Genomic DNA, 9,858 nt, shown 5'->3' with positions numbered 1-9,858 from the left:
GACTTTCTCTTCAAAACATCTAACATGTGCCGTCCCTCTGGTGTACTCATTCCTGATCCTATCCATCCTTGTCACTCCCAAAGAGAACCTCAGCATCTTCATCCCTTTGACCTCCAGCTCTGCTTCCAGTCTTTTCTTCAGTGTCTCCAAACACCAAGTGTCACTGGTCTAACCACTGTCTTAAACACCTTTCCTTTCATTCTGGCTGATATTTTTCTTTTGCATAGTACCCTTGACACTTTTCTCTGCCCATTCCAACCTGCTTGAACCAATTTCCTTAACTCTCTTCCATACTCGCCGTTGCTCTGGATTGTTGACCCTAAGTACCCTAAGAGCTTGAAATCTTCCAACTTTTTGATCTCCACTCCCTCTAGCCTCAACTGGAAAAAAGTGTTCACCACAGCCATTTCCATCTGCCCCTCTGCATTCCTATCCTTGATACCAAATCTGCCCATCACTTCTTCATCCCCGTTATTGCCTGCACCAACATGTCCATTGAAGTCTGCGCCAATTTCAACTCCCTTATCTCTGGGGATATTCTGCATCACTTCATCCAACTCATTCCAGAACTCCTCTTTCTCCTATAACTCACATCCCACCTGCTGGGCATGGCCACTAACAACATTGAGGCTTCACACCTTCAATTTCCAATTTCAGACACATAGGTCTTTCTGACACTCTTTTCACCTCCAGAACATTCCTAACAAACTCCTCCTTCAAGATAACACTTACTCCATTTCTCTTCCTGTCAGTACCATGATAGTACAACTTACAACCTGCTTCTTAGCTTGTGGCCTCACTACATTTTTTCCTGACACACAGCATATCCACCTCCCTTCTCTGATTCATGTCAAACAACTCTACCTTTCCCTGTCATCTTGCCAATATTCAAAGTCCGAACTTAGTCCCAGACTCTTGCCTTTCCTCTTCTCTCTCTGCTTCCGAAAACGCCATCCTCCTCTCCTTCTTTGACCCACAATCGCCCAATTTCCACTGGTACCCTGTAGGTTATTGGTACCATTGGCGTTCGTTGTTAACACGTGCTTCAGCCGATCCAGTATGAGATTGTTAGGTTTGATTCACTTACTTGGTTTTGGCAAAGGTTTTACGCCAGATGCCCTTCCTGACGCAGCCATCTGCGTTTAACTTCCTCTGATAAATTCCAAGTAGTTACCAAAAAAATTATTTACAAATAATTAATGTTTTATTAGCAGTGAAGTATAAACTGCAGCTAGTTACTGGTTAAGAAAAGTCAATCTGTATTTCCTTAGGTTGGTGGCTTTTCAGGATGTTAGTCATAACTTAGTTTGCAGTGACTATGGTTGCACTTCAGTCACATCATTTTATTTGATTTGCATTCCTTGATAGCATTCAGTCACCACAAAATAACAACAAAAATAACTGTTGAGCCCCCTTCACAAAAAGTACTTCAACAATTACAACTTGGCACTCGTATGGCTGCTGGCAAAACATTTCCTCACAATTTTTTTTGCCTTTGTTTACATTTTTCACATTATTATTCTACTCTGTCTCCAGTGTTTTTCATCCAACATTCAATACATTCTCCTCTAGCCTTTATGTAACCTTTAGGAATTGAACCATCAGCTTAGGGGGAATGATTTGCCTTAGAATCAAAAACAAGTCTGACTCTTTAAACTGTGTTTACGGCAGTGATCTATGGGTCATACAGGTCAAAGCCCTCCATTTTCCTCTAATTTACGGAAAAGTTCCAGGCTACGTAGGTGCGACTGCCTCTCTCCGTTCTTCCAGAGGATCAGCTGGTGGTCTGTCGAGCACGTCAGTAAACCGTTCTCCTTCAAGTCCACAAACATCTGACCAAAACACAGAAAATCTTGTCACTGGAATTCACGATCAATCATCCTGAGCCATAATATCAATTTGTGTGACGCGAGGCTGTACTTGGACTGCACCCGAGTGTCCGATCAGGTCACCGGTCAACTCCAGCATCCTGATGTTGGGGATGTCGGTGATCTTCTTGGAAGGAGGACTGGCCCGTTTGTTATTGCGTCCGAAATTCCACATCCCGAAGAAGCCTGGTTTGCAGGAGACAAATCAAGATATCGGACACTGTGCAAACTAGTGGGGGATTAGTGTGTCCTGCGAGGAAAAAAAAAATTGTCCCTGAAGGAGAAGGACGGCAAGATGAGCTGAAGTCTAACTAAAGCATCAACACACCAAGACAATTTTTCAACCCCTCTTTAAGGCTGCACAAATACAACATTGTTACATTTATCAAACACTGTCAAACGCACAATCGACAAAGTTGTGTATGAAAGAGGTCACTGGGCCCTGGGCCTCCTCCTTCAGCTCAGTCGTTCCCCTCGAGCTGTGCTGGAGTGTTGCGTAACATGGCAACACTATCTGATTATGACAGAGTAATGAGTCCAAGCAGTTAAGCCTTCGCTTTTAATTACATTGATTCAACTAGTGGAGCAGGATCATTCAAAGTCACCGACTCTCTAAAGAGAGCTGTGACTGCAGGTAAATCAGGGTGAAAATGAACTAATAGTAAAGGTGCAGTTTCCCTTGGGCCAGGAAGCTCACTGAGCCGCCAAATGGTAATTAAGAGAATTACATACTGATAAAGAACAAATATACTTTTTTGTGTTTTAGTGTGTTTTCAGTGATTTACCTGGAGAAGCAGGTTCAGCTGGCAGAGGCAGGTCTTGTATTTCCCACATTCTCACGCTGCCGTCCTCGGAGCAGGACATCAGCTCGCTGGAACACATGGATCAATTTTTCAGAATTTTCCATTTATGGGGGTCCTTCTCAAATTGCTCACTCCTACACATGAGTTATGATCTTAACATAAAAACACACACATGTACACATGAACATGTACACTCCATGTCACAATGTAGTAAACATAAAGCATAAACATGCACCTTTGTCTGTCATGTTGCTACTCGTTATACGTATCCATCATGGAATTAAGTAACATATTTTTTCAATATTAAAATTAGATTTTTTTACTATAAAATTCAAAATAATGGATTTGAAACATACACACACACAATTGGGGTGCCGTCCCAGGAATTTTTGTGTGATTCATGATGGGATTTGTGTATTTCTTTAAGTCAACTGTGGGGGAATTTGTGAGGTTGAGGATGGGACACTTCATTTTGTAAAAATGGATAATACTGGCGCCCTCTGGTGGAAATAAAGCAGACGGCTTGGTGTTGCATCGGTCATTATGTTGCTGCCATGCCCAGCAAAGCGTTCACAAAGACTGTTGTGCATAGATAAAAGCAGTTAAAGAATTGAAAAGCATACTTGTAATAGTACTATTAATAGTAAACACCTGTCAGACAACAACACAGTGTGCAGGATGTTGGAGTCGTGGGCCACCTTCCTGTAGGCCATCACCATCCTCCTCGGGACGCTGTACACATACAGACCACTACCCACTGCTGCAAGGATGAGCTACGGATGCAGAAATTAACAATGAAAGGTTTAAAATTCACACCACATTTATATGTAAAATATGCAGAAAAGTTTCATACAACAAAAAGGTGGACCGATCATTCTTCATGTCTTGGGAATTTGTAAGGGTAAAGTCAGCTCATGATTTGGTTGGGATGGAGGAAAAAGGGAAGCTGTTTATACAGCTTGGAGTTTGAAGACTCTTTCTTAGTCTCTTGCTGATTTTCCATGATTCCATCCTCAAATACAAAACATACCATATTTGGGTTTTCTTCCTTTTCCTCTCTTTTGCAACAAATGCATTGACAAAATGTCAGTTTTGGTGTTGAGACTTCATAAAGCCATTACCTGTCCGTTGGTGGTTAAGTGCTGGATGGACATCTCGCTGGGTTTGGGAGCGCCGATGCGTATTTCGCCCTGCGGGCTGGGCTGCGACTCCTCCCACAGGATATGCTCATAAGCCAGGATGTTCCAGTTGCCTGTGTCCCAAAGGATCAGCTCACCCGCGTGGGAGCCGCTGGCAAAGAGCTCACCTGAGGGCCACGTGATCACAAACAGAATGTAAACCATACAGACCGAACACCGGAGTGCTAGATGTACACTGCGTTGGTTTGCTGACTGACTGTTGACGTTGATGAGAGCTCGGATGTTGTCCTGATGGTTGGACAAACATTGAACCTCCCCCAATGACATGGAGGAATCTGTGGAAACGGTCAGCCTGTAGATCACTGAGAAGAGATACATAATGTGTGACTGAACTGCGACAAATATGCTTCCGGTCAAATCTTGCTCATTTTATGAAAATCCCTTTACCCCTAAATGACATATGATGCACATTTGGGTTAAAATGACTCTTGCCCTTTCGTGCAAACCAGTCAACCAAGATCTTGGGGAAAAAAAGCAAGGTATTCTATGGCGCCTTTTGTGGACGGGGTAAAACTTTAATTAACCTTGTTTTACAATTACTCCTTTTGTTTCTCAAGGTGTATTGTCATGTTACACCTCCATCAATTGGTTCACACTAATGGTTGCTAAGGAATTTGGTTACCGATCTTACCGATCTCTTTGTCAACAGCAGCTGCGATGTAGTTCTTGGGCAGCTCTATCAAAGCCGTGATTCCTGCAAAACGCACAACCACAGGCGCCATGAGTGTGTAAGTGCAAACGGAAGTCGATGGTGAGTGTCGAGTGCCGTTGCTTTTGCCGTCGCCGTTGTCGCTGCTGTCGCATCAGTCGCCTCACCCGTGTCTCTGCTGTTCTGTTTGTGACACTGCAGCTGGAAGTCTTTGTTCCACAGGCAAAGCTCTTCTCCGCCGGAGACCCATACACACAGTCGCTCCAGCACCAGCAAACACTGGCAGAGACACACAACGGCATTGACACCAATCCATGTTCCACATCCAAGCCCACTGACTCTCACACACACATGCTAAAATATCAAAGAAATATAATACAAGTTCAATAAAAACACTGTAATTGACTGTTTTTATGGTTTAAGGAGGCAATTACCATCTGAAATTGGATGTGTCACATTTTAATTAAATGATATACCTTAGCAATACAAATTTGATTGGCTGGCGTGGGACGACATGATCTAAAGTCATCAAAGAAACAAGTAGGATATATATTTTTCCGGGATGTTGGAACATACAGAGGTCGGCTTCTGCGGCTACATCCTAAAAGGACCTTCAAATAACTTTTTCTCGCAGTAAGTGTTGGACAGTAAAGGCAACTGGGATTTTCCTTTGCAGAGAAATAAACCAAACCCTAAAACACTGAATTGCAGAAAACAGAAAATCTTGTGAAATACATCACTAGTGATATTTAGCGGGAGGGATGAGTTTTATTATTGAAATGTTTTAATTGAAAAAAGGGTAAAAAAAATGGAAGCTTTTTTCGAACAATGTATTTTAACATATGAAAATATTTAGAAATGTAAACGGTTTCATTTGGTTTATTACATAATTACTGTACATTGAAAATTCCCCTATGATTCTTGCATTTACTTTGACTAAGCTGATTTTTCTTCACCTTAAAAACCCAAAAAAGGCCCCATGATTTACCTTTACAGACGACTGAAGATCTGAAATGGTCTGAACCCTGTTGCCGGTATCAGGGTCCCACAGCTGACCCAACCTGTTAAGGACAATAACATATGACCGGCTTCGGCGTGTGAGTCGTTTATTGGCTGACTGAGGATACACTGAGACTTCGATCCGAGGAAGCGGTGATGAGCGAGGTGTGCGTTGTGAGCCCATTGTTGCAGGTAAAGGTGGTGATGGCTGTGATTTGCTGCGAATGACCCCTGAGCTCTTGGAGCCTCTCGCCGGTCTGACAGCCACATGGAGGAAAAAAAAAAAAAACAGCTTCAAGTTAGCTGGTTAACGCAATTTCACAACACAAACGCACGACTAGCAACTTATTACCTCAATATTCCAGACCAGAACGAGGCCGTCATCCCCCGCCGAGGCACATCTGGAAAAAGACCAGATCTGTGACACTTTCTTTGCAGTCATCTTAGGAATTTAGCTGCGCCTGTTTGTCGCACCGCTTGCGCGCTACTCGCTTCGTCATCTGTGTTTGGCATGGTTTGAAAGAATTCAAACATGTGGATAATTAAATCCACACCTCTGTCTCTTGCGATGTGAGATGTGTTGTTTGTTTTGTTTTTTTTGAATCAGACAGTGTTGTCAAATCTCATCTCTGTTCTCCTGTTTCAAAACGGATCAAACACACAGACGTTCCAGCGTCAAGGCTAGCATGGGAGTGATGAATAAATTGGGGGAAAAAAAAAGTTATTCTCCAACTCGATGCGATAAGAACACACTCCGTTCACAGAATCCAGGCAGGAGGCTGATTAAAACATGTTTTTCAGGTTGGTAGGGTGGCTCTGTCAGGTACCTGACCTGCACGTCTCTCACGTCTGGAAAAGGGGAACGCTTTCTGACACAAATACCCGAGAGGAGATGTGCACTTGGCAGGCCTCATCTTTAGCGGCTTGACCAGTGAGACCCGCTGAGACAGTCTATCAGCGTGAGGAGTCATTTCCCGCGGGGCCGTCTGCACCAGAGGAGTCTTAAAACACATCTGTCGGGGGGTTTAGCACCTTGACTTGCCCTCTGACCCTCAACAATCTCCCTGTTGCTGAAATCGACGAACAGGATGAGCGGATAAAAAAAGAGATAAGATGAGAAGAAAGGAACTGTCCAGGATGCATTTTCGGACTTCAAAAGCAATCTGGAGAGAATTTTCTGGCCTTTGCCCCCGACTGTGGACCTGTGTGCAGGGAGGACAAGACCCAGAGGAGGGGGTTATTAGTCCAGGAGACCAGGCGTGACGCAGCCTCCACCCCCCCACCCCCCACCCCCGCCCCCCGACACACACACATACACGTAGCTCTGTTCTCAATCCCAATCGGAGCATTTATGCAGACTCACTCTACCGTGCCGGTGAGCGGCACGCTTACACAATGCGGGCGGGTGAGGAGCGCAGGTGCAAAACCTTTATACGTGCGTGTGCGTGTGTGCGTGCATGTGTGCCTGGACAGTATTAAGAGGCTTTGGTGCAACTGTACAGCGCGCAGACAATCACATGGCGGTGATGATCGGACCCTTGTCATGCTCTGTAAGTTTTCTGTAGGTGAGGATCTCCTGTCAATCACAGGGAGATGGAGGCCAGCCAAGGGTGGAGGAGAGAGGTTAGATAGGGAGGGAAGAAAAGGGGGGTGCGTTTTGTGGTCTGCTTACCTGAAGTCATCAATCTGCACCAGAAATCGAACAATGTCAAAATGTCCTTTCAGCACCTGCAGCTCAGTGAACCAGTTTTTGGGCTGTTCCTCTCCGATGCACAACACCGGGCTTTTCTGCAGATAAGAGAGTGAAAGCAGAGACAAACAGGCACAAAATACAATGCCATTTTAAAGGGCAACTTTTGTAAAGGTTTTAGCCCCTACCTATTGCGTTCTACGCACTTCTATATTTCAGCTGGAAATATGAAAGCCTTTCAAAACAAAACTTAAAACTAAGGAATTCACAGTATCTAAACGCAATATAAACGGATGGATCTGGATTTTGGGAAAATACAGACTCTGTAAACATCACAATTTTTCATCACTGATCTTAAGTTTTAGATCTAATTCAAGAAATGGAATACACATGTATAAATAAATGTATCTTTTTTTGCTGGTGAGAGTTGTGGTTATTATTATTTACTTGCCACTTTTGTCATTATAAAGCCCACCAAAGTGGACTTCTTCATTAGAAGCCACTTCCAAGAAATGTAGGTCATTATCAATTCATTTAATGACTAATAATAGCATATTGAAAACATTTTTTCTATTTCTACTTGAAGCAAACTTCGCTGATTTTTTTTAAATGTTTAAAGGGGAAAAAAAACAAAGATTAGTTGTTTGGAGGAATTTGACACTTTTGCATCAACGGAACATCATTAGCTTTGCAGCATTGAAGTGACGTTGACGTCCCACCTCACCTCCAGTGAGCTTTGAGCTTCACGTCCACCGAGAATCCACCGCAGCATGATTTCCCTTCCTAGTCACTGACAAAACTGATGAAATATACATTTAATAATTGTTATTTAGTGAAACGATAACACGTAAACACACATGGCAGCAAAACTGAACATCGGGCGTTAGCTTACGTTCAATATCTACGGGATCGTCCGTGATGTTTCACCCGTCATTCGTCCGTTGGTTCTTTTTTGGGTTATTTTATTTACATTGGCGACAAAACCCTCACCGAATGTTCGTTTTTACAGCTAGAAAACATCATCTCTTAGACTGTCAAATACACGAAGAAATAAAGGGAACTGGGCTTCGATAAAAACAAACCATTCATGTGACTCAAACTACGGAAGCCTCGGTGGACAAAAATGATCCGTTCGATTATTAATTGCTATTTCAATATGTTTCTAGCCATTGTAGCACGAAAATGTAAAACACATCGCTTGTTATTCCCTGTAAAAGGAATTCAATGATTACTATGTTCATGTGAGAAGATATATATTGACAACAGCTATGATTTTCAGCGCTTGTTAATATTTCTTGTCACAACTACCAAGTTATTATTCCCCCACTTCATGGGAGATTTTCAATCACACTTTAGTCTATGAGAATATCCACCCCGCCGACCTTTATAGATTATTTCATTTTCATCATATTATTTCTTTTTCTGTCCATCATCACAAATGGAAAGCTATGATAGAGATGTACTCATATTTTTCTTCCACCAATGTGTGTCAGAAAATAAAAAATGTCTGAAGATAGACATTAGATGATTACATCCAATAATCTGAAATTGAACAAAGTGTGGATAAGTCACCTTCTCTCAACCCATAAAATAAAATAATCCCGTCATGATTTCATCAACGTTAAAGGAACTGATCGGAAACCACATGGCAGAGAGGCGATCGGTGATTTGCATCATTAGTTATTATATTGATTAGGATTCAAGGATTCAAGACTTGTTAACCTTATCAAGAACAAAAAAGACAGAGTGCTGAAAAATATCAATCTTCTCTCTCCGAAACCCAAGATTCCATATTCCACTTTATTTGTTTCAACTGCCAGTCTTCATAACCATAAAAATATGGAGATAGAGTGGAAAGCAGATTTTTTGATTTTGAATACAGAAAAGTCATTCATAAAACATACCATCAGAAAGAAAACATTGTACATTCGAAATCAAATTTGACCAATTTTTTTTTTACAATTTCTGGGAGGAAACTGGAGAACCTGCAGGAAACAAACACAGGCACAGGAAGGCTGCTCTGGAATTTAACCAAGGACCTTCTTGCTGTGAGGCAGAAGGAACTTACCACGCTGCTCCTCCAGTATATTTGATAGAAAAACACCTTACTGGATTATAAAACAACCTTCTGTTGCAGTAGAGATAGCATAGCCTAACATTTCAATGCAGATATTAGGTTCTTTAAAGATGACTCACAATCAGCGCCGTAAAAAAATTGATTTTGAAAATTGGCTTGAAATTGATTGATTACTGTTGTGTAAAAAATAAAGGGGTGGGGAATAAATCAATTATTCCACTCCTCATACATAGGACTTTGAAAAGCCCCCTTTTAGCTAATTGCAAATAAAAAGAACTTTACATTTTCAAACATGATTAAGGGCAGCGAGAGCACTCATAAATGTCTCAGTGTAGATGAAGGCGTGAATAAGGTAGAAAGAAAAGACTTCTATATGCAGTATATCAAATTTGAATAATTATGTAAGACAAACTAATTTACATTTATTTAAAGTTAGATTTGAATCACATACAAGGGAATTGTTTCAATTGGTTTGTATATTTCCTCTGGCATTTATATCAAATTTTATATCGTGATCGTTTTTTTTCCTTTCCTTTTTGTTGTTTGAGCATGTTTGAAATAAAAATGCCAACC

General features: G+C 41.8%; 1 protein-coding gene across 2 annotated transcripts; it reads right to left on the bottom strand.

The window, feature by feature from the left end:
• Positions 1–1,322: 1,322 nt before the first annotated feature.
• Positions 1,323–8,320, bottom strand: wdr41 (WD repeat domain 41). Of its 2 annotated transcripts, none has more exons than XM_086152407.1 (14): positions 8,101–8,320; positions 7,933–8,007; positions 7,191–7,306; positions 5,871–5,919; positions 5,647–5,775; positions 5,508–5,570; positions 4,687–4,798; positions 4,502–4,564; positions 4,068–4,172; positions 3,793–3,977; positions 3,323–3,444; positions 2,654–2,739; positions 1,921–2,054; positions 1,323–1,832 (listed from the first exon to the last, which is right to left on the bottom strand). In XM_086152407.1, exons 2-14 carry the CDS (start codon positions 7,978–7,980, stop codon positions 1,692–1,694), a joined length of 1,353 nt encoding a protein of 450 aa, XP_086008533.1. In that variant the 5' UTR covers positions 7,981–8,007; positions 8,101–8,320; the 3' UTR covers positions 1,323–1,691. The 2 variants fall into 2 exon arrangements, with proteins under 2 accessions (XP_086008533.1, XP_086008534.1); XM_086152408.1 differs by having other exon boundaries at positions 7,933–7,998; positions 8,101–8,232.
• Positions 8,321–9,858: the final 1,538 nt, after the last annotated feature.

The sequence above is a fragment of the Fistularia commersonii genome, chromosome 9, assembly GCF_037954325.1.
Source record: "Fistularia commersonii isolate RoL2024-O1a breed Wild chromosome 9, RoL_Fcom_v1.0, whole genome shotgun sequence".
Classification (NCBI taxonomy): domain Eukaryota; kingdom Metazoa; phylum Chordata; class Actinopteri; order Syngnathiformes; family Fistulariidae; genus Fistularia; species Fistularia commersonii.
Note: the sequence above shows the minus strand (reverse complement) of the source record. Positions and strands in the feature narration are given on the sequence as shown.